At 42.6% G+C, this 27,973-nt stretch overlaps 2 protein-coding genes across 4 annotated transcripts; one reads left to right on the top strand and one right to left on the bottom strand.

Moving 5' to 3' along the window:
* On the bottom strand, window positions 1-27,919 carry LOC115103310 (receptor-interacting serine/threonine-protein kinase 2-like). Its single transcript, XM_029624178.2, has 11 exons — window positions 27,088-27,919; window positions 26,114-26,267; window positions 23,187-23,342; window positions 22,450-22,607; window positions 18,202-18,251; window positions 17,724-17,885; window positions 17,201-17,286; window positions 16,416-16,523; window positions 14,528-14,624; window positions 14,011-14,226; window positions 1-4,465 (listed from the first exon to the last, which is right to left on the bottom strand). The coding sequence occupies exons 1-11, from the start codon at window positions 27,282-27,284 to the stop codon at window positions 4,080-4,082; spliced, it is 1,770 nt and encodes a 589-aa protein (XP_029480038.1). The 5' UTR covers window positions 27,285-27,919; the 3' UTR covers window positions 1-4,079.
* LOC135563059 (uncharacterized) lies at window positions 8,893-12,581 on the top strand. Of its 3 annotated transcripts, XM_065005916.1 has the most exons (11): window positions 8,893-9,627; window positions 9,715-9,891; window positions 9,982-10,043; window positions 10,126-10,212; window positions 10,300-10,341; window positions 10,410-10,574; window positions 10,654-10,689; window positions 10,785-11,337; window positions 11,403-11,518; window positions 11,615-11,716; window positions 11,811-12,581. In XM_065005916.1, the coding sequence occupies exons 1-7, from the start codon at window positions 9,537-9,539 to the stop codon at window positions 10,687-10,689; spliced, it is 660 nt and encodes a 219-aa protein (XP_064861988.1). In that variant the 5' UTR covers window positions 8,893-9,536; the 3' UTR covers window positions 10,785-11,337; window positions 11,403-11,518; window positions 11,615-11,716; window positions 11,811-12,581. The 3 variants fall into 3 exon arrangements, with proteins under 3 accessions (XP_064861988.1, XP_064861987.1, XP_064861986.1); XM_065005915.1 differs by lacking the exon at window positions 11,403-11,518; XM_065005914.1 differs by lacking the exons at window positions 10,654-10,689; window positions 10,785-11,337; window positions 11,403-11,518; window positions 11,615-11,716; window positions 11,811-12,581 and having other exon boundaries at window positions 10,410-10,643.
* Window positions 27,920-27,973: the final 54 nt, after the last annotated feature.

Genomic DNA, 27,973 nt, shown 5'->3' with positions numbered 1-27,973 from the left:
GAAGGATTACACACTTTAATGACACAGCAATAAAGCGTAACGGTATCAAAAACATCATGCAATACATATACAGTAAATATTGAATTATACTTCTGCCAAAATATGCTTCAGTACTACATATTACACGGAGTATACAAAACATTAAGAATACCTGCTATGACAGACTGACCAGGTAAAAGCTATGATCCCTTACTGATGTCACTTGTTAAATATCCTTCAAAAATCAGTGTGGATGAAGGGGAGGAGACAGGTTAAAGAAGGATTTTAAAACCTAGAGACGATTGAAACCTGGATTGTGAGTGTGTGCCATTCAGAGGGTATTTAAGTGCCTTTGAACAGGGTATGGTAGTAGGTGCCAGGTGCACCGGTTTGTGTCAAGAACTGCAACGCTGCTGGGCTTTTCACACTCAACCGTTTCCTGTATGTATTGAGAACGGTCCACCACCCAAAGGACATCCAGCCAACTTGAAACAACTGTGGGAAGCACTGGAATTAATATGGGCCAGCATCCCTGTGGAACGCTTGGCACATTGTAGTCCATGCCCTGACGATTGAGGCTGTTCTGAGGGCAAAGGGGGGGGGGGGGGGGGGGGGGTGCAACTCAATTTTAGGAAGGTGTTCCTAATGTTTGGTATACTCAGTGTACACATTATGTATACAGGATATTTAATATTGTTGCTAATGATATGAAGAAAAAGTACATAAGTATATGGATAAAACAGAACACTGGCCATGAATATGGCAATGTTGATGGCTGCTTGAAGGAATTCCATGTAAACAATGATTTCTTCAGACACTTTTCTAACTAACACCTCATGGTTTAGAACTAGGCAAGAGTTCAGCTAAAGATAAATAGAGCAATAAGACGACTGTTGTACATATACAACATTTTGTCCAAAAGTATATCAAGATGACTAGGAATGTAAGAAAAATGTAATTTGATAACATCTGGAGTTTTGTGCAAATATCACGTGAGAAAATAATTGTGGTAAATAATCAAACATTTTTGAATATATGAGGCACAGTATTGAAAACAAGGCAGTAAAAGTCCAGAGGATTTTGGAAGAGTTCCTCTCCTGGCTGGCTTTGGCTTGCCAGTTGCCACCCTATACCACTGACACAGCACATGTTCTAATTCAACAAAAGCTGAAAAACTTACAAAGAGCACCCTCATGAGGGGGCAAACAATGAACGTAGTTTATTCTGCAGCACAAATAAAATTAAAATAGGTAAGAACACCTCGATTAATAAATAAAAAACACTAAAACCCCTCAGCCAGTGCTCTTCAATTTTGAAGGGTCACAATTGTGGGGGCACAGACCCTAGGTAATAGCCACGGTGCCTCCAGAACTCATTTAAGGAAGTGCATTGACGGTAAGGCTTCTAGAAACTACACGTCTCTGATTTAGTGGCGCTCTTGGTTCCCTATGTGGAGACATTGCATGCACACATCACTGACAGAGAGAAACAGAAACGATGGTGAGGTAACTACGGGAAAAGTTGTTTTTATCAGGAAATTGCTTAACTACAGTGTATTTTGGCACTTAGTCATTTCTGGATATGTATTAGAAGAGGAGAGATCCAAGGTGAGAAACAGTCGTAACACAGGGTCCCTGCTGAGGCTTCTACAGGCGATAGTGTGCATTGTTGACAGCTAGCTATAGCGCCAAGATTGAGGGTACATTGTAGCTAGCTAGTTATAGCGCTCAGATTTAGTTGGCCCTTATGCTTGCTCCAACTACAACCTCAAGGCTGAGAATGACCACCTACCTAGAGCAGATAGTTACATTTGACTGTGACTTTAAAAAGTGTAATTACTTTATGGTATATAGATTTAATTTGTATAAAAGCTATAGTATGATTCAATTTCCAGTCATGTGTCCCAGGAAGTGCCCTTTGCTACTCGAGACCGGTCATGTGCTGACAAAACTGAGGATAGATCACTGAATGAAATATGAAGTCCATGCAACTCATGAAGTGCTTCAGTGTTCTACGTAAAAACAGTTTGCTTTGTCCCACGTTAGACAAACGTACACCAGTCTCTTCAGTGTGTGTGTGTGTCACTGGCGTCTTCTTCTGTGACCGGTTTCTACTGTAGGGATCCCCCTCCCCTGGCCTAAAGCACTGGATGATGGAAACTTTAGGTGGGAAAAAACAGCTCTGACTGACTCTACTTCAGCATCACACACCCAGAGTGCCACAATCTGAGGCTGAATGTTTTTTGTCAAAGTGCAGGATAACCAACCACAGCTCTAACCTGCTGAGGGACATGTTACTATATTTAGCACTTGGCTCAATGACTAAACCCTGCTCTATCCATTCACTGGTCTTGTACCAAAACATGTAGAGCAAATAGAGATTTGTATAAGTATGGGCCATGACCTCTATCTCAAAAAAACATGTCTACAAAAACCACCCATAACAGAGACCATTGAGTCCAAGGAGAGTACCAAAATAGCTACAGACAGATCCTGGTACACTCTGATCTACATTAGCTACATGACCTTATCTTCTGCTTTCTGGCTACAGTGTTATTGTGTCTGTCACCATATGTAAACTTGTCAAGATGAAGACTAAGGATTAAATCTACACACCAAACCTAAATCCACTGACTTGGCCCATTCTATGTCAACGCAAGCTCCTTTATAAGATAAATCAAATCCGTCTTGAAAAGGCAGTTGTAAAAATACAATGTAAGATACAAAGCTACAGTAACTTCAAAATGGCAGAAGTCCAGTCAAGTATCTTATCAGACCTGGATATATATAATTTAAAAAAAGGAGATCTGGACCCGAACAGACCCGAGAACAACCAGACTTAAACCGGACCCATACCTTAAGGGGTCAGGGTCTAGACCAGATCAGATTGTACCAGAGTGACAAATTTATGTTAATCAGCCAAGTTTATCTTCCGGCTAATAAATACATCTTTATATGTTGGCTCTCCATAAGTCAATAGATTCACCTTATTAGCGTAAAATAAAACATTTTTAGGTAATGCAGAGACGTGGTCAGATCCATTCATGTCCACTCTGATCTATCAACTGTAGTTACATAGACCCGGATCAGAGGGTCAACTACAGAATTTCAGTCACAGTAATTGGGTCCCACCCAGACCCATAGAGTCTAGGGTCTAGACTCTAGACCCTTCAAACTCAACTTTGGACCTCGAAGCCAGTCCCACTATCTTTTTTCATTGTTCCCCCTTAAATCAGGGACTGATTTAGACCTGGAATACCAGGTGGGTGAAATTAATTATCAGGTATAACAGAAAACCAGCAGGCTCCGGACCTCGTAGTGTAAGAGCTCAATACCCCGGTTCTAGAATGTCCACTCAAAAGAGTGAAATCAGAGCCTTAGATCAGTATGATGTTATACAGTCTCTCTCTGGGTATACAGTATGTCTCTGGATACAACCATTCAGTGCAAAGGGGGGACAACAATAACAGAAAGATGCATAGAAGTAGAACTCAGGCCCATACCCCGATCACTCAGAATATAGGGAATGCTTCAAGAGAACGAGATGATTTACCTGTCAAATTACATAAAATCCATAATATAATTCTTCAAAGCCTGGATTAAATTCGAACAGGTTTTTGATTATGATTGCTAATCCCAACCAGTTCTCTGCTTTCAGAGAACAGGTGAAATTTAGTGAATACTGGTTGTTTTTCCAAAAGGCATCTTTACCTTCAAGTTCTTAAGCTCAACTTCTAGGCACCTTCAGTTCAATGAACAGTAGCAACAGAGAATGTCCTGTGTGAGTGGGCAGGAAAATAGGTACCACGATGAGCAATATGAAACGACAGCTGGGCTTGACCCTACCACACTAAATTCAAAGTTCACAGTCAAAACCCAGGGTCGTATTCACTAGTGCACACCGTAGCAAAACAATGTGCAAAGGAAAACAAGTGTCTTATTGGACAAGTTTAGGTAGTCCCTCCCTGTTTCAGTTAGTTTTCTTCCATTTGGTGCCTAATGAATATAACCCAGGACTAACAGACCGTAGAGACTTCTTCCACTACCTAGCTCAAAGAGCTAAAAGTCTTGGAACAGTTTAGTCTCTGGTCTAGTTCTGTTCTAGTATTTCCTAGGGTTGTTGTAGGACACAGAGAGTGGGGGTGCACTGGGGCTTGGCACGGCCACAGGGGAGCTGAGCTCTGGGGGGTACGGCTGTAGGCCCATTTGCTTGTTGTCCTGGAGCTTGCGGACCACCACGCGGCAGAAGTCCTCGCTGTGGCGGTGGCAGGTGTCAAGGAGCTGGCGGACCTTGGCGGTACGCGTGGCCCGGTTCACCACCAGCTCGTAGTCCTCGAGCATCAGGAGAGAGCGAGCCAGCAGGGCATCCAGGCTCTGGTTCAGACAGGCCTCCGTCATCTGGGAAACGATATCCTCGCGCCGCACTGCGATCCAGCGCGCCACAGGGCCCAGCGTTGGGTCGGGGGGATCCGAAGATGGGTTGAAGTCTGGAGGGTTTGGGTAAAGCCAAAGTAGGTATTAGATTAGCAGTGATATAAATAATTGGAACAGTAGTGGCCTGAGAACAGCACTAAGGAACATGAAAACATACCTTAGATAGGACAAACTTTTCAGTGTTCCTCAAGGCTCTGTTCTTGGACCACTGCTGTTCTCTCACAGTGTACAAAACATTAGGAACACCTTCCTAATATTTAATTGCCACCCCCTTTGCCTTCAGAACAGCCTCAATTCTCTACAAACTGTTGAAAGCGTTTCACAGGGCCCATGTTGACTGCGATGCTTCCCACAGTTATGTCAAGTTGGCTTGATGTCCTTTGGGTGGTGGACCATTCTTGACACACACAGGAAACTGTTGAGTGTGAAAAACCCAGCAGCTTTGCAGTTCTTGACGCACTCAAACCGGTGCGCCTGGCATCTACTACCATACCACGTTCAAAAGGCACTTCAATATTTTGTCTTGTACATTTACCCTCTGAATGGTTAGCTGGCTGGCACACACAATCTATGTCAAGGCTTAATTTTTGTTTTACATGTCTCCTCCCCTTCATCTACACTGATTGAAGTAGATTTAACAAGTGACATCAACAAGGATCATAAGTTTCTCCTGGATTCACCTGGCCAGTCTCTTATGGAAAGAGCAGTGTTCCAAATATACAGTACCAGTCAAAAGTGGGGACACACCTACTCATTCAAGGGTTTTTCTTTATTTGACTATTTTCTACATTGTAGAATAATAGTGAAGACAACAACACTATGAAATTACACATGGAATCATGTAGTAACCAAAAACAAAAGTTATATTTTAATTTATTTTATATTTGAGATTCTTCAAAGTAGCCATCCTTTGCCTTGACAGCTTTGAACACTATAGGCATTCTCTCAACCAGCTTCATGAGGTAGTCACTTGCATTTAAAATTAACAGGTGTATCTTGTTAAAAGTTCATTTGTGGAATCTCTTTCATTCTTAATGTGTTGGAGCCAATCAGTTGTGTTGTGACAAGGTTGGGGTGGTATACAGAAGATAGCCCTATTTGGTAAAAGACCAAGTCCATATTATGGCAAGAACAGCTGAAATAACCAGAGAAACGACAGTCCATCATTACTTAAAAGACAGGTCAGTCAATACTGAACATTTCAAGAAGTTTCTTCCAAGTGAAGTCGTAAAAACCAACAAGCGCTATGATGAAACTGGCTCACATGAGGACCGCCACAGGAAAGGAAGACCCAGAGTTACCTCTGCTGCAGAGGATAAGATCATTAGCGTTACCAGCCTCAGAAATTGCAGCCCAAATAAATGCTTGAGTTCAAGTAACAGACACATATCAACTGTTCAGAGGAGACTGTGTGAATCAGGCCTGCAAAGAAACCACTACTAAAGGACACCAAGAAGAAGAAGAGACTTGCTTGGGCCAAGAAATACGAGCAATGGACATTAGACCGGTGGAAATCTGTCCATGGTCTGATGAGTCCAACTTTGAGATGTTTGGTTCCAATCGCAGTGTCAATGTGAGACCCAGAGTAGGTGAACGGATGATCTCCGCATGTGTGGTTTCCACCGTGAAGCATGGAGGCAGAGGTGTGGTGGTGCTTTGCTGGTGACACTGTCAGTGATTTATTTAGAATTCAAGGCACACTTAACCAGCAAGGCTACCACAGCATTCTGCAGCAATACACCAGCCCATCTGGTTTGTGCTTTGTCCTGTTGAAAAACAAATGATAGTGGGACACACCTCCAGGATGTTTGACCAAGAAGGAGGGCTATTTGATCAAGAAGGAGGGCTATTTGACCAAGGAGGAGGGCTATTTGACCAAGGAGGAGGGCTATTTGACCAAGGAGGAGGGCTATTTGACCAAGAAGGAGAGTGATTGAGTGCTGCATCAGATGACCTGGCCTCCAAAATCACCCGACCTCAACCCAATTGAGATGGTTTGGGATGAGTTGGACCGCAGAGTGAAGGAAAAGCAGCCAACAAGTGCTCAGCATATGTGGGAAATCCTTCATAACTGTTGGAAAAGCATTCCAGGTGAAGCTGGTTGAAAGAATGCCAAGAGTGTGCAAAGCGGTCATCAAGGCAAAAGGTGGTTACTTTGAAGAATCTCAAATATAAAATATATTTAGATTTGTTTAACACTTTTTTGGTTCCTACATGATTCTATAGTTTTGATGTCTTCACTATTCTACAATGTAGAAAATAGTACAAATAAAGAAACTCTTGAATGAGTAGCTGTGTCCAAACTTTTACTGTATGTATGTACAAAAGTATGTCGACACCCTTCAAATTAGTGGATTGGGCTATTTCCACCACACCCATTGCTGACAAGCGTATAAAATCGAGCACACAGCCATGCAATCTCCATAGACAAACATTACACGCATACACAGTGCCTTCGGAAAGTATTCAGAATCCTTGACTTTTTCCACATTGTTACCAGCCTTATTCTAAAATGGATTATATAAAGTTTATATTATATTATAAACAAACAAAAATCCTCAGCAATCTACACACAATACCCCATAATGACAAAGTGAAAACAGATTTAGACAGTTTTGCACATTAACAAATTTTTTTACAGAAATATTATATTTACATACAGTTGAAGTCGGAAGTTTACATACACCTTAGCCAAATACATTTAAACCGAGGTTTTCCACAATTCCTGTCATCTACTCCTAGTAAACATTCCCTGTCTTAGGTCAGTTAGGATCAGCACTTTATTTTAAGAACGTGAAATGTCAGAATAATAGTACAGAGAATGATTGATTTCAGCTTTTATTTCTTTCATCATATTCTCAGTGGGTCAGAAGTTTACATACACCCAATTAGTATTTGGTAGCATTGCCTTTAAATTGTTTAACTTGTTTTGGGTCACATTTTTTGGGTAGCCTTCCTCAAGCTTTCCACAATAAGTTGGGTGAATCCCCCCCCCCATTCCTCCTGACAGAGCTGGTGTAACTGAGTCAGGTTTGTAGGCCTCCTTGCTCGCAAACACTTTTTCAGTTCTGCCCACAAATGTTCTATAGGATTGAGGTCAGGGCTTTGTGATGGCCACTCCAATACCTTGACTGTGTTGTCCTTAGGCCATTTTTCTACAACTTTGGAAGTATGCTTGGGGTCACTGTCCATTTGGAAGACCCATTTGTGACCAAGCTTTAACTTCCTGACTGATGTCTTGACACGTTGCTTCAATATATCCACGTAATTTTCCTTACTCATCTTGCCATTTATTTTGTGAAGTGCACCAGTCCCTCCTGCAGAAATGTACCCCCACAACATGATGCTGCCACCCCCGTGCTTCACGGTTGGGATGGAGTTCTTCGGCTTGCAAGCCTCCCCCTTTTTCCTCCAAACATAACGATGGTCATTATGGGCAAACAGTTCTATTTTTGTTTCATCAGACGAGAGGACATATCTCCAAAAAGTACAATCTTTGTCCCCATGTGCAGTTGCAAACCGTAGTCTGGCTTTTTTATGGCGGTTTTGGAGCAGTGGCTTCTTCCTTGCTGAGCGGCCTTCAGGTCGTCGATATAGGACTCGTTTTACTGTGGACAAAGATACTTTTGTACCTGTTTCCTCCAGCATCTTCACAAGGTCCTTTGCTGCTGTTCTGGGATTGATTTGCACTTTTTGCACCAAAGTAATTTAATCTCTAGGAGACAGAACGCGTCTCCTTCCTGAGCGGTATGACGGCTATACTTGCGTACTATTGTTTGTACAGATGAACGTGGTACCTTCAGGCGTTTGGAAATTTCTTACAAGAATGAACCAGACTTGGAGGTCTACAATATTTTTTCTGAGGTCTTGGCTGATTTCTTTTGATTTTCCCATGATGTCAAGCAAAGAGGCAATGAGTTTGAAGGTAGGTCTTGAAATACATCCACAGGTACACCAATTGACTCAAATCATGTCACTTAGCCTATCAGAAGCTTCAAAAGCCATATCATTTTCTGGAATTTTCCAAGCTGTTTAAAGGCACAGTCATTTTTAGTGCATGTAAACTTCTGACCCACTGGAATTGTGATACAGTGAATTATAAGGGGAATAATCTGTCTGTAAACAATTGCTGGAAAAATGACTTGTGTCATGCACAAAGTAGATGTCCTAACCGACTTGCCACAACTATAGTTTGTTAACAAGAAATTTGTGGAGTGGTTGAAAAACGGGTTTTAATGACTCCAACCTAAGTGTATGTAAACTTCCGACTTCAACTGTAAGTATTCAGACCCTTTGCTATGAGACTCGAAATTGAGCTCAGGTGCATCTGGTTTCCATTGATCATCCTTGAGATGTTTCTACAACTTGATTGGACTCCCCAAATACAAGTGTGCCAAGCTTGTAGCGTCATACGCAAGAACACATCTGCGGTAGGCTTGATCACCAACAACAAGACAGCATATAGGGAGGTCAGAGACCTGGGGCCTGTTGCACAAAAGTAGAATTAAGACATCCGGGATAAATGACTCAGCTGAGCTCAATGAAGCCAAAACATGTGCGTCCAGGCTTAATTGGTTGCACAAAGACCAAGCCAGGATGAGCAGACACGGATTCATTAAGCCAGGTGAAACCAATCCTGGATAGGTGCGCGCTCACGGCTCACTCAAATAGACCCCGCCACAGATCACAGATGAACTGATTTACCATGGCAACTAGAGCCGCGTACTTTTCCCCGTCGGAAGCACAAATCCTCATGGAGGCATACGAGGAGGTAAAAGATATAATTAAGAAGAAAGGCAACACCGCCACAGTGATAAAGCAAAGAGAAAAAGCGTGGCAAAGTATTGCAGACCGCCTGAATGCGTAAGTAGTGCACAATTACACACTCACCGCTCCGCTGAAACATCACAATTACAATTCAAATATTTAATTCACATCTCCAAAAATGCAGTTGTACTGTAATTATGAAACGGTTAAATTTTTAATTGAAATGCACTGCAGATATGAGTGAAATTGTGTAAAGTAACTCCATCACACTGTATAAACCTATGATACATTTTTTGATATTTTTACTGAAAACAAGACAAAAATACCAAGTAATTTTTTGCAGTGTGACTCCATTAAATGTGTGTGTGTGTGTGTAGATTAAACATGAACGGGCCAAAACGGACATGGCAGCAGGTCAAAATCAAATACAAGAACATTCTGCAGAATGGTATGGTCCCTGACTAATATTTAACAAAGCACAAGCATATATTGTACCCAGAAGGTGCCTGCTCACACATTGTCTGTACTGTTTTAGCAGTGAAAAAGAATACCCACAGACAAGGCACGGGTGGTGGGTCACCAAAGGCTGACCTTACCCCAGCAGAGGACATGGCCTTGGAGCTAAATAAAGGCAGGCCCGTCTTAGAGGGGATCCCTGGGGGGAAAGAGACGAGCATAGGTTCCTCCCAAGATGCCACCCGCTTCATTCAAGGTATGTCCTTCAATCTCTACATGGGATACAACCACATTCATATTGAATCAATTTGGACTGTCTGACTTTGGTTTACCTATTGCCTTGCAGTGCCTGGCAGCACTGTGTTCCTGTTAGAGCCACCAGCACAAGCACCAGACGATGCTGATCCAGTGAGTACTCCATCAAAGGCATACTGTAGGCCTGGCATGTCTTGTCTACTAGCTTCAATATGAATCCGATTAAATGTGATAGGGTGAAGGCCCCAGTGCCGCAGCAACAGCACATGATGGAGACGATGATGAGGAGGAGACCATCTCTCTGGATTCCAGAAGGCATGAGGTATCATGTTAAGACTGTGAAAGTACTATTTACTCTACAATGGTGAGGAGTCCTCATCAAAATCAAAAAATCTAATTTCTTTTACAGGACCCAGATGCTATACAGTGGGAAAACCAGCCTGGCAACATAGTGCGTATTAATAAAAGGACACCACATCCTGCCAAATTCCAGCTGCGCTAATTGTATTGTGTTCACAGAGCTCACAAGCTATCAGAAAGTTGTATGGCAACCACCTCCGGCGCCAAATAGAACTGGCAGACATAGACATTCAGTACAAGAAGAAGAATCTTGCACTGGAGTCCGAAATAAAAAAGAGGACAATTAGGAAACTGGACCTTGAAATAAAAAAACTTGAGAGGGAGGTGAGATATGCCTTCAATGTACACTGTATGCTAACTGTAACACAAATGTATTAATCATTATTTTTCTTTCCTCCCCCAGCTCCAAGAAGATGACACAGCTCAAAATAAAAATTAGGTATATTCTCGTAAAGTCAAGTGAGCCATGACATATGAGCTCTTATTGTGAGCACACAGGACGGTGGCATCTTTCTAAGGTTTTTTTTTTCCCAGCAATCAGTACAACCAAGTCATCGTTATAAGGCATCGCCCTCTTTTGCCCACCCCCAGCACCAGGTGTGGCCACTAGCCTATATGAAGGCCCAAAATTGTGTGTTCCTTTCTGCTCTGACAATGGCATGCCCATTCGTGCGAGATGTGGTGGATGAAGAAGCACTTGTGCTGAGGAGAGCCTTCAGGCGAGAAAGGGTCTTCAGGGACCGGTTGGACCCACTGGCCTTCCCTGATGACCATCTATATGAAAGATACAGGTTTTCTGCAGATGGCATCAGGTATCTATGCAGACTACTGGGTCCCAGGATTAAGCACCGCACTGCACGGAGCCATGCACTGAGTGTGGAGCAAATGGTTTGTGTGGCCTTGCGCTTTTTTGCTAGTGGAGCCTTCCTGTACTCAGTGGGGGATGCAGAACAGCTGAACAAGGCCACAATTTGCCGCACAATAAGGAGTGTGTGTCTGGCTATCAAAGCATGAGCAGATGTCTTCATCTCCTTCCCTGGCCACAGAAGACTCTGTGACATCAAAGAGGAGTTCTATAGGATTGCAGGTAAGAGGATCTACAAATTACAGGACAACTGTTAACACATAGTAGGACTTTACTTTGTGTGACAGGTTTCCCCAATGTCATTGGTGCAGTGGACTGCACACACATAAGGATAAAAGCCCCCTCAGGTGCCCATGAGGCCGATTTTGTGAATAGGAAATCCTTTCACAGCATTAATGTTCAGGTGAACATAACTTTTTGATATTGTCCATTGACGAACACTCTGCATTGCCAGTGATGTGCATTGATTGGTGTAATATTCCTCATCTTATGATTTCAGATGGTCTGCAATGCTGACTGTGTGATCAGCAATGTTGTGGCAAAATGGCCTGGCTCAGTCCATGACTCCAGAATCTTTCGGGCCTCTGAAATCTATCACAAGGTAAGCCACACAACCCCTATTTATAACCATCATGGCTGTGTCAAGAATATCACTGTGTTTATGAGGTAGTAATGATGAGATTTTGTGTTGACAGGTGAATTCTCTGGTGTGTTGCTGGGAGACAGGGGTATGGCTGCCAGCCTTTTCTCCTGACACCTTTCACAGACCCCCAGGAAGCACAGCAGGCCTACAACCATGCCCATGCCAGGACCAGGGCCAGAGTTGAAATGACCTTTGGCCTCCTGAAGGCACGCTTTCACTGCCTTCACAAATTAAGGGTCAGCCCTGTTAGGGCATGTGATATTACTGTGGCTTGTGCTGTCCTCCACAATGTGGCCTGCCTGAGGAAGGAGAGGGCCCCCAGAGTGCCACCAGCCATGGACTGGGACAATCCGGCAATCTTCCCTGATGACGACAGTGGTCGGCTGCTGAGGGACCAATATGTGTTGAATTATTTTAGTTAGTATGTGTGCTTTCAATTTTGGTTAAATATGTCCTGCGGTGGCAGAGGAATTTGGGGTTTTTTGGGTTCGTTTTTGACCAATTTGGCCTCTTATGATGTTTGTGCGGTATACTGTGTGTAATACAAGGCTGCAGGGAGGCTACTGCATCCATTCATTTGTCTGTTCAGTTGATGTGTATGGATTTGTCCTGCATTTATTTTAGTGTGCAGACATGCAGGGTGTGTTATATACAGACCTTTGAATGTGTATGTATCATTTTGTATAATATGCTTGGATTCTGTGCTTTCCATCTTGTAGAGTCACTGTGACTTCAGTTTCGAAAGGAGCTGATGGTTTACCTGTTTTGTTTTGTCCTTATTCAATAAAGGAACATAATGTTACACATTGTGTTTTTATATTCATATGGAATGTGTATTTGTTTATATGACAGAGTACTAGGGCCACACTGAAGAAAAAGGATAAAGTCATAAATTTATGAGGCTGGTTCTTTCTGCAGAAAAGCTACATATTGTTTTTACAGTTTTGATACTTATGACAATGTGATACTTAATATTCTGGCACATCAGCATGTCTTTGTTTATGAAACCATACTGAAGTACAATTTCACGAAATGCCCCACATCTGTCATTTTAACCACTGTCCTCCAAAACAACTGGTTACAATATTATGACTTGTGTTTTTTTCCCCTCTGTGGCCCTAATATTCTATCATTTTATATATAGCCTTATAGTCTATGGGAAACTAAATTATCTAATGATAGCAACATCATCTAAAAATCATTTTTTATCCAAAATCATTGAAATTAATGATCACAAACGTTTAAATAATAACAGTGGGTCTAGTTATATGTGATAACAATGTATAGTGAGCAGTGAAATAACTATTGGTTTCCATTTGTGGTGACTGCTGACTGACATTAGGGATGAGATTAAATAGATCCTGGAATTTAGCCTGGTCTGGAGCAGGCTAGCTCCACAGAATAAATCTCCATGGTAATTTATACCATAACATATCCTCCTGCCCCTTATCCATCTTTAGTGCAACCGGATTACGGATCAATTGAGCCAGGATCACCAAGATATCCTGGCTTAATCCCTTATCCTAGTTTTGTGCAACAGGCCCCAGGCCGTGTGGTGCCATGACAACAACCTCTTTCTCAACGTGATCAAGGCTAAGGAGATGATTGTGGACAACAGGAAAAGGAGGACCGAGCACACCCCCATTCTCATCGACGGGGCTGTAGTGGAGCAGGTTGAGAGCTTCCTGTACCGGTACCCCCTGTATATAGCCTCGCTATTGTTATCTTACTGCTGCTCTTTAATTATTTGTTACTTCATTTCTTTTTTGTTGTTGTATTTTTCTTAAAACTGCATTGTTGGTTAATGGCTTGTGAGTAAGCACTTCACTGTAAGGTCTACACCGGTTGTATTCGGCGCAAGTGACAAGTAAAATTTGATTTGAAGAAGAGGCTATAATAGCTGCCAAAGGTGCTTCAGCAAAGTATTGAGTAAAGGGTTTGAATACTTATGTAAATGTGATCATTTTAAAATGCTTATATATATAAAAATAAAAGCATTTTAAAACAATGATCAGATACATTTGCAAGCATTTCTAAAAACCTGTTTTTGCTTTGTCATAATGGGGTATTGTGTGTAGATTGATGAGGGTAAAACACTATTTAATCCATTTTAGAATAAGGCTGTAACATAACCAAATGTGGAAAAAGGCAAGGGGTCTGAATATGTTTTACAGTAGCTAGGTAGGTAGTGAGACTAGGAGTTTAATGTTAGTCGTGTCATGTGATTTCATTTGGAACTTTAACTATGTTACCTGGCTGGGGTTGGTATGGCTGTGGCTTCAGGGTGAGGTTGTCCAGGTATGTCACACACTCTGTTTCAGGCAGATCTGGTTTGAGGGGAATATTGAGCTCATCCAGGGGCCTGGCGCTCTGGGGGTAGTTGTTGAGGTTGTTGTCCCCCTGGCTCTGCTCTCTGAGGGGCTGCGGAGGCTCCAGTGTGTGGGGCATGAACAACGAGGGGGACACTTCTAGGAGGGGTTGGGTGGAGAGGGGGGGACAAGGAGAGGTGGGTGTCAATCAGAGGAGGCTTTTCTCCAGGGAGGAAGTTCCTCCTCATTAATTAAAGAAATAATTTGAGGGAGAATGACGGAGAAGCAACGCGTATTCAACGCAGAAACAGACTAGTACTGAGGAAACTCGCTTATTTCCCTTCAGGGCAAAAAGTGAACTGTTAATCACAGCTGTCAATCACAGCTGTCAATCACAGCTGTCAATCACAGCTGTCAATCACAGCTGTCAATCACAGTCTAGGAAAGTGGGCAGATTTACCTTTAGAAGGCGGAGCATTGGTGCTAGTGAGGGAGCTTGGTTGGGAGATGTCCGTGTCCTGGGAGGAGCAAGACCCAGAGCCAGAGGTGGAGCTTCCCTATGGCAGTGACAGAGCATGTTAAAAACATACACCGGAGTGCTCTACATAAGAGTAAACTGGCCCTAAAAGAACAGATATACAGCTCTGGAAAAAATTCAAAGACCATTGCAAAATGATCAGTTTCTCTGGCTGTACTATTTATAAGTATGTGTTTGGATAAAATTAACTACTAACATTTCTCCCAAATGCCAAATAAAAATATTGTAATTTAGAGCATTTATTTACAGAAAATTACAACTGGTCAATGTTGTCAGTAGTTTATAGAATAAAACAAAAATACAGTGCCTTCAGGAAGTATTTAGGCTGTTGGTTGACAAATTTTCTTGTCAAGTGGTCGCAAATATATATCTTTTTTCATGGCACAGAAGACACCTGTCTGATACGTGCCTGGACTAATCCATTGCGGAGGCGGCACAGGCCATCACTCTCAGACAGGCATTGGCAACACAAGGCATGCGTGCCATGAGGGTATTTGCCTTGGCACGCCAAGCAATTCGATAAAAAAAAAAGTGAAATTGCATTGGTTTTCCATAGATGGCTACTGCTTTGGACCTGCCACAGTTCATGAGAGTATTCCTTAGGCCTATAGTATGTGAAGATAATTTGTCTTGGGTATAATTTTAAATGTTGAGTCAAGAAAACTTCATTGTGTAAATTGTTTGCCCTCTGATAGACGCCAACTATCAATTCCCCATTACATTCAATATATCACCAGTTGTACATTTACCATTAATCCCAATAATTTCTAATCTACAATGTTTGTTATGGTAATTTCTGATAATGCATTCAATATATTAGTATTAGAGTGGACACGTTGTTTGCAGAGCTCACAACCTGGGGCGGCAGGGTAGCCTAGTGGTTAGAGAGTTGGACTAGTAACCGGAAGGTTGCAAGTTCAAACCCCCGAGCTGACAAGGTCTGTCGTTCTGCCCCTGAACAGGCCGTCATTGAAAATAAGAATTTGTTCTTAACTGACTTGCCTAGTTAAATAAAAGGTCAAATAAAACCTATGCTACACTTATGAGAAACAAGTTCTGCCAATTAATTCATTGTCTTTTGTTTGGAGCGCTCCTGTTGAGTAAGGACCCGATTACGCATAGAAGTAGGCTTAGGCTACCTGGCCTAGGCGCAAATGTAAAAACTTGCCCATTTAGGGATGTCTGATAGTATTAACTTACCATAACTAATGAGCAGTGGAGCTACGCAAAATAATTATTTAAATCAAGTAAACAAAGTCTGTTTTTACATCCATTGAGAATGACAATAGCTCCTCAATGTATTTGTCAAATCTTTCCAGCTCTTTACCTTTTGAGAACCACCGAGCCTCGGCGCAAATGGAAAAAATGTCATGCTCTGATCCAGTGGAAACCTGATTACTTCTCAACTTTGCGCAAATACAGATGTCTGTCCGGATCTCACTGGCGTGGGAAACAGAGCTCAGAATAGTGGATACAATGTTGCTAGGGCGAGCATCAGGCCTGACAGTTGATAGGATTAACTTTCATGTTCGTTGCAGACAGGCGGAGTAGATAGATGAATGTGATTGAAGAACATGAACAAACTGCCACATTTGTGCATCTTAATTACTTCATCAAACAGTGCCCTTAAAGCATCAGACAAGCTCTGTGCCTATAGTTTATTTTATTAATAAACACATAGGGTGTGTCTACATAATGAAAAATACACGTTCGAAAATGTTGACCTATCAATTGGTAAAAAAAAAGAAAAGAGGACTCTCGGTTGACCCAAAAAAACGTTTTGCCGGGGACAGCCGGTCATTATACTCACTGGCCAGGGACTGGGGTTGTTCTTCAGAATGTTCAGAGACTTCTCCTCTTCCCTCCCCCTCTCACACACCATGGGTGTGGCAGAGTAACAGCTTGCCCGCCTCATCAGCTAGAGAAAGAGAATGTATGCTGCTTTATAAACTGGGTGGTTCGAACCCTGAATGCTGATTAGCTGACAGCCATGGTATATCAGACCGTATACCACAGGTATGACAAAACATTTATTTTTACTGCTCTAATTACGATGGTAACCAGTTTATAATAGCAATAAGACACCTCAGAGATTGGTGGTATTATGACCAATATACCATGGCTGTGGGCTATATCCAGGCACTCCGTGATACGTCGTGCATTAGAACAGCCCTTAGCCATGGTATATTGGCCATATACCACACCTCCTCATACCTTATTGCTTAAAAATAAACTGATGCAAATCATTGTGTGCATTTCTTTCCACGTTAAACGGTGAATAAGGAAGTGAAAGTAGGGGTTGGATTATTTCTACCAAAATGTGAAGTCATACATTTGTCGCTCTGTTCGTCATTTGTCAAGTCATCCATCTCAAGACATATCAATGAGTCACGATGCGCCAAACCCTGGTCAAGTCTGAAGTCATCAAATTTGGGGCTATCACAAACAGAACTAAAACATTTAACAATACACAGTGAGGTCATATGAGCCTGGGGATGAGGTTACTTGAGTCATAGTGAATGACTTGGGACTGTACGTTTCCTGCCAAACCTTTTCCTTTTGACCTGTGTACTGGACAATCTCGCACTGACTGACCTTTGACTTCTTGACCTCCAGCACGGCCTCCAGGACGTTGATTTCATCGAACCTCCTCAGCATTGGCTCCAGCTCTATCACACACTCTGCACAAGACAAGTAGAGACGGTTATGGCTCTATAGTTTTTAGGGACAAATGTATACTTGCAACACCTACATAGATGATACATTGACATCAATATATTAATTGTACAAAACATTGAGTTAGGTATATTTATCTTAAGGGAGGTTTCTGTGCCAAGTAACAAGATAAGGTTAGAATGGCATCTGTCTGAGTCAGTAAAGGTTACTGTGAGTTAAGATGAAAGGTGAGGGGTGATCTCTTACTGAGAAGAAAGAGGTATTTGTTGGCTGTGAGTAGAAGTCCCCCTTAGGCACAGATCCAGAATCAGCTTATTTTTCCCAAATCCGAACCATAAACATTTGTGTCAGGAAAGCGCCAAACTGTTCTGAGATCTACGTCTAGGGGCAACTTCAGCCTATGTGAAGGTAACGAGTTGAGGTCAAAGGTCATGTCTCTTACGGAGGAAGGATTGCCGTTCGTCGGGGTTAGCGGTCCAGCCGAAAGTCATGAGGTTGATGAGTGTCTCCCTGCTGGGGATGTCCCCTGGCAGACAGTCCAGGCCTGTTTCCGGACGTGCCCCCCGCAGCACGCTGAACATGATCTGCATGGGGTTGGTCGCCTCTGTACAGAAATACAAATGCTCACTCAGTTTTTAAAAAACTTCTGAATGAAGATTTAATATCACTTGCGTCTGGAAATCCCACCGCTATTTTCGAGCATGCAGAGGACCATAAATGTTAACTCACGAGTTTGGTATATGTCACTGACAAGAAACAGTAAGGTCATGAGGCTAATCTAACGTGTATGTATAGCTGACATTTATTTTGAATGAGGTTATATGATTCCATAAAAGTGAGGTTATTAACATCCATAAAAAACACATTGCTTTTACAAACATTCTATACTGCATTCCAACAACATCTAAACCTTAAATTACCTTCAAATGGTATCCTCCTGGCCAGCACCTCCCACATAATGATTGCGTAACTAAAATGGGAACATAAAAAAAAAGAAGCTTTATTTGACCCACAGTTAGAATAGCAGCCTCTGGGGAGAAAAATAAATATTGATGTCAGATGAGCATTCCCCTCAAATGGATGTCTAATACTAAGAGTCAGTCATGAATCTCATTTCCTCAGTCGTACACAAAAGGCCAATACACTTCCCAGTGGAGGCATGACTCAGTCATCATGACAGTCTACTGCCCAAAAGCCCCAGTGAATCAGTCAGAGGTTAGGGGAACTTGAAGGGCTAGTCTCATATCTCTTTTCAGCATTTCCTTTTGTGACATCTTCACTGAAACAAGGGGTTCCTTTAAGGGGGTGTTCATCTAGAAAGGGCAAGCACCTTAGAGACGCTCACTGAGATCAATGAAATTGAAACTTAACAAAGTACTTCACCGTTTGCTCCGGGAGGAATGTGGATTGATTTACCTAAGGCTAAATACTACACTTGCCTTGAAATACAATCTTCTATTAAATAGCAACTAAACGTGATAAGCAACTTCTCCTTTTGAAAACGGCCTGTGGCATCGATAGGAGTCAGACATTTATTCTAGGTGTCAAAATTGACTACAAAGTCTAAAATAGGATAATGTCATAGTCAGTCTCGTCCAAAACTGAGATTTGCGAGATATTTAAGAAATAATGGTATGTCACGGAATTAAGGGTACCGTAACAGTTTATTTCAATCCTGCCCACAGCACCCAAATAATCATCAATTCGGAAAGCAGCTGCATACAACCCAATTATAATGCCCATGGTACATTTTATTTGACATCTATGGGGTTAGTTAGGGACCATTCAGTAAATTACATAATGTACATGGGACAATATTTTTTTAAATGTCAATAGCTCCAAATTTCAATTACTTAACCTCAAACCAACTAAATTGTAGAAATCCATATACAAATATTGAACACATTTAATGAGAACTAAAAAATTGTGCAACATGAAAATATTGTTCCATTTACATTGTGCAATTTATTGACGGTCCTTAACTAGCCCCACAGACAGGCAATCCAAAGTCAAACCAACTTTGCCACGGACGCACACCGGCCGGCTGAAGCTAATTGGCGAAAGAAGTTGGCTAGCTTGCTACATTAGCTAGTTTAGGCTACTTCCAGACACAAGACCTGGTTAAACTGTTTCAAGTTATCTAAAAAGGGTAATGTACTAACTGTGTACCATTTTGGCAGAGTGAAGTACAAATGCTTCTCACATTCACACACACAAAAAAAAAAACATTCGCAGTTTCATTTCTTAATGAAGATAATTGAAACCGAGGCTAAAATCAGGAAGTTCAGCCCCCTTTAAAGTTGTGAAAACGGACACTTCTGCTACTCCCTTTGAAAAACGATACGCAAGGAATGTTGTAGAAACTAATTGTGTATTTGAGGTAGATCCCCACAGAAATATGTTTGTGTGGGTGTGTTGGGAGTGTCAGTTTAGTATGTGGTGGTCCAGTAAGTGTGCATAGAGCCAGTGCAAGAGAGTCTGTGCATTAAAAAAAAAACGGTCAATGCAAATAGTCCGGGTAGCCATTTGATTAAGTGTTCAGCGATCTTATGGCTTGTGGGTACAAGCTGTTCAGGAACCTTTCGGTCCCAAACTTGACGCTCTGGTACCGCTTGCCGTGCTGTATCAGAGAGAACAGTCTATGACTAGGGTGGCTGGAGTGTTTGACAACTTTTGGGGAATTCCTCTGACACCGCCTGGTATAGAGGTCCTGGAAGATAGGGAGCTCGGCCCCAGGGATGTACTGGGCCGTACACAATACCTTCTGTAGCGTCTTCTTGTCGGATGCCAAGCAGTTGCCATACCAAGTGGTGATGCAGCCAATCAAGATGCTTTCAATGGTGTAACTGTAGAACTTTGAGGATCCGAGGGCCCATGCCAAATCTTTTCAGTCTCCTGAGGGGGGAAATTGGCTTTGTCGTGCCCTATTAATGTTGGTTGGTGTATTTGGACCATGATAGGTGATGTGGACATGGAGGAACTTGAAGTTCTCGACCCACTCCACTACAGCCCGGTCGATGTGAATGGAGGCATGCTCGGCCCTTCCGTTTCCTGAAGAGCACGATCAGCTCTTTTGTCTTGCTGACATTGAGGGAGGTTTTTCTCCTGGCACCATACTGCCAGGTCTCTGACCACCTCCGTATAGGCTGTCTCACGGTTCTCAGTGATCAGGCCTACCACCGGTGTCGTCAGCAAACTTGATGGTGTTGGAGTCGTGCGCAGATACAGTCATGGGTGAACAGGGAGTACAGGAGGGGACTAGGCACGCACCAGAGACCCTCGTTTTGAGGGTCAGCATGGCAGATGTTTCCTACCCACACCAACTGGGGGCAGCCCATGAGCAAGTCCAGAGTCCATTTGCAGAGGGAGGCGTTTAGTCCCAAGGTCCTTAGCTTAGTGAGGAGCTTGAAGGGCACTATGGTGTTGAACGCTGAGCTGTAGTCAATGAAAAGCATTCTCATGGAGGTGTTCTTGTTGTCCAGGTGGGAAAGGCAAGTGTGGAGTTTAATGGAGAGTACCTCAATCTATGGTGGTAGAAGAATTGGAATGGGTCCAGGGTGCCTGGGACGATTGATGTGAGCCACAACTAGCCTTTCAAAGCATGTCATGGCTACAGATGTTGAGTATTATAGGGCGACAGTCATTTAAACAGGTTACCTTGGCAATCTTGGGCACATGGACTATGGTGGTCTGCTTGAAACATGTAGGTAATACAGACTGGGTCAGGGAGAGATTGAAAATGTCAGTGAAAACACTTGCCAGCTGGTCAGTGTATGCTCGGAGTACGCATCCTGGTAATCGTTCTGGCCCTGTGGACTTGTGAATGTTAGCCTGCTTAAAAAGTTCTTATGTCGGCTACAGAGATCTTGATCACACAGTCATCCAAAGCAGCTGGTGCTCTCATGCATGGTTCAGTATTGCTTGCCTCAAACCAAGCATAGAAGGCATTTAGCTCGTCTGATAGGTTGCGTCCCTGGGCAGCTCGCTGCTGGGTTTCCCTTTGTAAATCGTGATAGTTTGCAAGCCCTGCCACATTCGACGAGTGTCAGAGCCGGTGTAATAGGATTCAGTCTTAGTCCTGTATTGACGCTTTGTCTGTTTGATGGTTCGTCAGAGGGTGTACCGGGATGTCTTATAAGCATCCAGATTGGTGTCCCGCTCCTTGAAAGTGGCAGCCTTTAGCTCAGTGTGGATGTTGCCTGTAATCCATGGCTTCTGGCTGGGATATGCATGTGCGGTCACTGTGGTTGATGATGTCGTCAATGCACTTATTAATGAAGAAGGTGACTGATGGGGTAAACTCCTCAATGTCATTGGATGAATCCTGGAACATATTCCAGTCTGCGCTAGCAAAACAGTCCTGTAGCTTAGCATCCACTTGTGTGTTGTTGTAAAATCGCTTGTTAAATAGTATGGCCTACAGCTTATCGTGAGGTATTCTAACTCAGGTGAACAGAACCATGAGACTTCTGTAATATTAGAGATTGTGCACCAGCTGTTGTTAACAGAGACACACACCACCCCCCTTGAGTTTACCCGACGATGCCATTCTGTCTTGCTGATGTATAGAAAAACCTACTGGATTTCTATTTTAAATGATTTTGTTCAGCCACGACTGAAAAACATAGGATATTACAGTTCTTCAGATCACCTTGATAGGATAGTCTCGAATGGAGCTCGTCCAATTTATTTTACAGTGATTGCAGCCTGGTCCGGGATGAGCAATATGTACTTCGCCGCCAACTCATTGAAGTAGAAATCCTCATCCATGCTGAAATGCTGAACAGCTAATAAGTGATGTGTTTCAAGGCTGCTAGTGGTTAGCTAGTAGGGGGAAGCCAGGGGTGGAAAAGGGGCTATGCTAAAAGCCTAAACGCTGTATTGTGATCAAACATAGCTGATACAGAATAAAGAAATCACAGGATATGGTCAGATGATAAGTTGGCTTTAGACTTTTTAGAGGCCCTTTAAGATAGTGGTCTGAACCTAGCTACAGTATGTTAATATTATTCATGACTTACAGGTTGCCTGGATGCCATATCACTTTGGGCTTTAGCATAGTGCTCGGTTGTTCATTGTCATGCCATGCATATAGCAGAGGGGCTGGCTAAAGCACAAACAGATCTGGCCAGGTCCTTTAACTCAAAACCTGGTTCTTGTTGGCTCACCTGTACATATCGTGTTTGGCGTCTGCCCTGCGGCTCTTGGAGGGTTCGTAAGCTTCGGGTGGCATGTAGATGACGGTGCCCCCCATCTCAGGTGGCTTGGATCCTGAGCCTTTACTGATGGACAGCTGACGCCACTTAGACAGGCCAAAATCTGCTATCTGGACACAACAAGGACAACTGTGTTTTGAGAGCAGGATTTTGCAACGAAAAGTGAAAATTCTTATTGGACAGGTAGTACCTCCCTGTTTTCAAACATTTTCTCCCTACAAGAAGACAACCCTGAACTTCCAAGGAGACATTGATTATCAGAGACATTCAAATATGTAGGCCTAGGCTATTTCTCAGGGAAATTCAAAAATTCTGTTTATTTATACACAACCAAAATGAATCTGGGCCATTACGACTTTAGTCAGTTAAAAGCCTCATTAATACATGAAGCTTAATAGGGGCAGATGAAGATTAGATTGGTTCATGCAGGAGGGTTGAGCTGGATGATGGAGAGCTGATTCATATTTTAATCCTCTCCTGTCCCCGTTTTCAGTATGACCAAACAGTTTAATTGGAACCATGAATACTTCGGTCATATTAAATGGAAGACAAATTGCCTTTGCCTTAGCAAACAAAATCAGATGTTATTTGTCAACATGCTTTATAAAACAACAGGCGTAGACGAACAGTGATTCAGGGGACTATATAATATGAAAACTGCTAAGTAAGACAGAGGTTGACACACACACCTTGACATGAAACTCTCCATCGAGCAGAATGTTCTGCGTTTTGAGGTCGTGGTGCAGGAGGGGTGGGGTCATGTTGTGTAGGAAGTTAACCCCTAGAGCTATCTCGTACAGGACACGCAGCCTCAACGACCAGGCCAGCAGGGGGTACACTGTCTTCTACAGAGTGTGGGAGGAGAGAAGGGAAAGTACTATCAGTAGCTCGCAGCCCACCTAAGAGTAACTCGCCAAACAATTCTGAAAGTACATGACATTTTCAAATGTTCTACCGCAAACGGTCATAAACAAATCTCACAAGTATCAGACACTGCAAGCTCCCAGCTACCATCGAAAAAAAATAGCTTAAATTGCCAAACCTAACACAATATCTGCCAATTAATTTCCAGCAATATTGCCCGTCTGTGTTTATTTTATTTTACCTTTATTTAACTAGGCAAGTCAGTTAAGAACAAATTCTTATTTTCAATGACGGCCTAGGAACAGAGGGTTAACTGCCTGTTCAGGGGCAGAACGACAGATTTGTGCCTTGTCAGCTCGGGGATTCGAACTTGCAACCTTTCGGTTACTAGTCCAACGCTCTAACCACTAGGCTACCCTGCACGCGTACCACTTTGTGTAGCCAGTTGATGCGATAACCGTCTTGTGGTATGACAGAAATACTTTCCCCAAAATGTTCTCAATTAAAATGTTAACTGCAAAGTAGGCTTATCTGGCACAAGTATATCATGAGTAAGTAGTGCATTCGGAAAGTATTCAGACCCCTTTTCCACATTTTGTTACGTTACCGCCTTATTCTAAAATTGATTACATTAGTTTTTTTCCCTCTCAATCTACACAAAATACCCCATGACAAAGCAAAAACAGGTTTGCAGATATTTTTTCACATTTATTTTAAAGAATGTTAATGAAATAGCACATTTACATAAGTATTCAGACCCTTTACTCAGTACTTTGTTGAAGCACCTTTGGCAGCGATTACAGCCTTGAGTCTTCTTGGGTATGACGCTACAAGCTTGGCACATCTGTACTTGGGGAGTTTCTCCCATTCTTCTCTGCAGATCCTCTCAAACTCTGTCAGGTTGGATGGGGAGCGTCGCTGCACAGCTATTTTCAGGTCTCTTCAGAGATGTTTGATCGGTTTCAAGTCTGGGCTCTGGCTGGGCCACTCGAGGACATTCAGAGACTTGTTCCAAAGCCACTCCTGCGGGGTCTTGACTATGTGCTTACGGTCGTTGTGCTGTTGGAAAGTGAACCTTAGCCCCGGTCTGAGGTCCTGAGTGCTCTGGAGCAGAATTTTTATCAAAGATCTCTGTACTTTGCTCCGTTCATCTTTCCCTCGATCCTGACTAGTCGTCCAGTCTCTGCCACTGAAAAACCATCCCCACAGCATGATGCTGCCACCACCATGCTTCTCCCTAGGGATGGTTCCAGGTTTCCTCTAGAAGTGACACTTGGCATTCAGACCAAAGAGTTCAATCTTGGTTTCATCAGACCAGAGAATCTGGTTTCTCATGGTCTGAGAGTCCTTTAGCTGACTTTTGGCAAACTTCAAGCAGGCCGTCATGTGCCTTTTACTGAGGAGTGGCTTTTGTCTGGCCACTCTACCATATAGGCCTGAAAGGTGGAGTGCTGCAGAGATGGTTGTCCTTCTAGAAGTTTATCCCGTCTCCACAGAGGAACTCTGGAGCTCTGTCCCTGACAAAGGCCTTTCTCCGATTGCTCAGTCTGGTAGGGCGGCCGGCCAGCTCTAGGAAGAGTGTCTGTGATTCCACACTTCTTCCATTTAAGAATGATGGAGGCCACTGTGTTTTTGGGGACCTTCAATGCTACAGACATGTTTTCTTATCCATCCCCAGATCTGTGCCTCGACAATCCTGTCTCGGAGCTCTAGGGACAATTCCTTCGACCACAGGTGGACTCCAATCAAGTTGTAGAAACATCTCAAGAATGATCAATGGAAACAGGATGCACCGGAGCTCAATTTCAAGTCTCATAGCAAAGGGTCTGAATATTTATGTAAATAAGGTATGTTTTTTTTATGCTTGCTAATTTGTAAAAAAAAAAAAATCTAAAAAAACAGGTTTTCCCTTTGTCATTATGGGGTAGTGTGTAGATGGACTTTTACTTAAAAAAAAAAATAATTTAATCAATTTTAGAATAAGGCTGTTACGTAAGAAAATTTTGGAAAAGGGTCTGAATAGTTTCCAAATGCACTGTATAGAATTTGTTTCTATTATTTGCAAACTTTGGCATGAAATGAGCAGTACAGAACCATTGCTAGACTGACAGACATCACATTCCTCACTCGCTAGATGATCAATGAAAAATAGTCTTCAGATGTGATATAACCATTGACATGGACTCAGAACATCCAATTCCATTGTTTCTCTATGATCAATTGTAATTTTGAGAGTGAAATAAAATTAACAATCTAAAACCAGGAACATTTTTACTGAGTTGTTTATCAACCATTCTTTTACTTGGTATATCGACAGAAAAATATAGTGCACTACTTTATCTTGTACACTAAGGACCTGGGGAAGAGTTGCAGGGTAGTGGAGAAGAGAATGTGCCTATTTAAAAACTAGGGGAAAAAGTTGTAGCTCGGGATGTTTCATTGTATTAAAAGAAGCTCTAAATGCTAGAAAATGTGGGAGACCCCTGGACTGGGGGGAATGAGAAGAAATGCCAGTGCTAAGTATTGTGCCGACATCGCAGCGCTCACATTTTTCAGTCATAGCGAGAGTATAGCAATCTGATACCAAAGCCTGAATGACATTCTTCTTCATTCAAAATGATAGTGGTAAACACTATGCCTATACTCTGCTTCGAAACAATTGTGGGAGAAGGAAATGAAAAGCCCCTAGACTGGTATGGCAAGATTCTTGTGCCTCAGTCCCAACTCCCTTGTTCTTACTAACGGTGTGTACCTCGTGAAGCAGCTGATCCAGAGAGCCATTGCTCATGTACTCAGTGACGATGCAGAAGAACTCAGGCTCGTTGCACACGCCAAAGATTTGGATGATGTAGTTGAACCTGGCCTTGTGAAGCACCTCCGCCTCCTTCAGTAGGCAATTCCTCTCCCTGTAAACAGTCATGATGAGAACATTTTGACATTATTCATTCAAATGACACAGGAATTGAGATTCATATTGAATCTTTGTGTGTATTGAAAAAAAGAAGGTACATTTCTGAGTGATAGAAAACAGTGAAATGAATGTATTTTCTATTCAAATTGGCACATAGCCATGAGGCTCGTAATATCTACTTCTCCTTTAGCCCAATATTGGACTAGAGAGCCTAACTTTACTTCTTAGTCCAAGGACCTTACGTGTTCTATTTAAAAAGGTCGAAATGCCTCGAAGCCAAATCCCTCTACTTTCATATCATGTCAAAATAATTTCACAAATGCAAAATACACACTGTTGTTAACACAGTTGCAGCCGACAGTATTTTTCCCTGACAACACGTTTGTGGCGCCTGTCTTCCGTTTACACACAGATGTTCGGAGACGCAGAGAGCTAATTAGCACAGGTCAGTTAGTCACGGTCTCCTGTAAACAAACGCTGTAACATGGAAATGTGGCCGTGTGGGAACCCTATAAAAAAAGGTGTATCAATTTAAACCTTTTGTCTTTTGAAAATCCTTTATCGCTGACATGAAATATATGGTTCTAATGGTTGCAAAACCGTACCGCAAGCAACGCATGTTAATTATCCATGTCAATGCTCAGATTTAGTGTCGGGGATATTAATGAAACTCCCCTGTACAGAACACGTATTCGTCTAATGACTTATGTGTAATGTACTGGAACTTTGAGTCATGATCATGGCCTATCTAGTCGATACATTAATCAAATCTGACAAGGCAATGATAGATTAGATCTTGATTTGAACAAACATACCTTTCACCAACAGGCGAATCCAATTTCAGACACTTGATGGCAACGGTGGTCCGCCAATCGCAATGCTGTGCCTTGAACACGGTTCCGAACCCACCTTTACTCAGGTAATGCAAGTCCGTCAGCTTTTGATAGGGGATCACCGGTAGAGTGCTCGTGAGACTACAAAGGTTCACACAGCCCGTGTGCTGCTGCTCCATAATTATTGTGAACCTACAATAAGGAGCTCTTGAAAAAAGCTTGTCCTCCTCTGCCTAAAAGAGAAAGCGGAATTGAGAGTTCCTGTTCCCGATGCAACGAAAAGACCCCGGTGGCTTGACAGAGCCGAGTACAGATTCATAAATGTTCCATTAAAAAGGTAGCTACGTGATGACGTTTGACATGCAGGTTTGATCAAATGTGCTCGCGCTGCCAGTGTTAATGATTGCAACTGGACGTCGGAAGAAAAAAAAACAGTGACTTGAATTGTTGCTAACAAAAAAATGTTAGACTGTCCTTTTCTGTCAATGTATCCAACTCTCTAGCGAGTAACGTTAGGGACTAAAAACCACTCCACGCCAAAACAACCGGTGACTGATTTATACTTGTAAGCTAAAGACACGGCATTGGGGCATATTCTTGACCCTGTAGAAGTCCGTCATTAGTTAGCTAGTAGCGTGCTACAAAATATCTGACTGATTAAAATAAGGACAGCAATGTTTACATTTTACGTTTAGGTAGCTACGAAAGCGGTGGTTTCTGTGTCCGTTGTTGTAATTTTGTGAAGGGATAGGATGACAAGACCCTTCCGGGTTTCTTTTGAGTTACATTCAGGATCCGAACGTTATGGCGTTGTGATTGGGCTCGTTCGAGCGGACCAATTTTGTCAAGTCTCATTTCAAAGTGCGAT

This window comes from Oncorhynchus nerka, linkage group LG20, assembly GCF_034236695.1.
Source record: "Oncorhynchus nerka isolate Pitt River linkage group LG20, Oner_Uvic_2.0, whole genome shotgun sequence".
Taxonomy (NCBI): domain Eukaryota; kingdom Metazoa; phylum Chordata; class Actinopteri; order Salmoniformes; family Salmonidae; genus Oncorhynchus; species Oncorhynchus nerka.
Note: the sequence above shows the minus strand (reverse complement) of the source record. Positions and strands in the feature narration are given on the sequence as shown.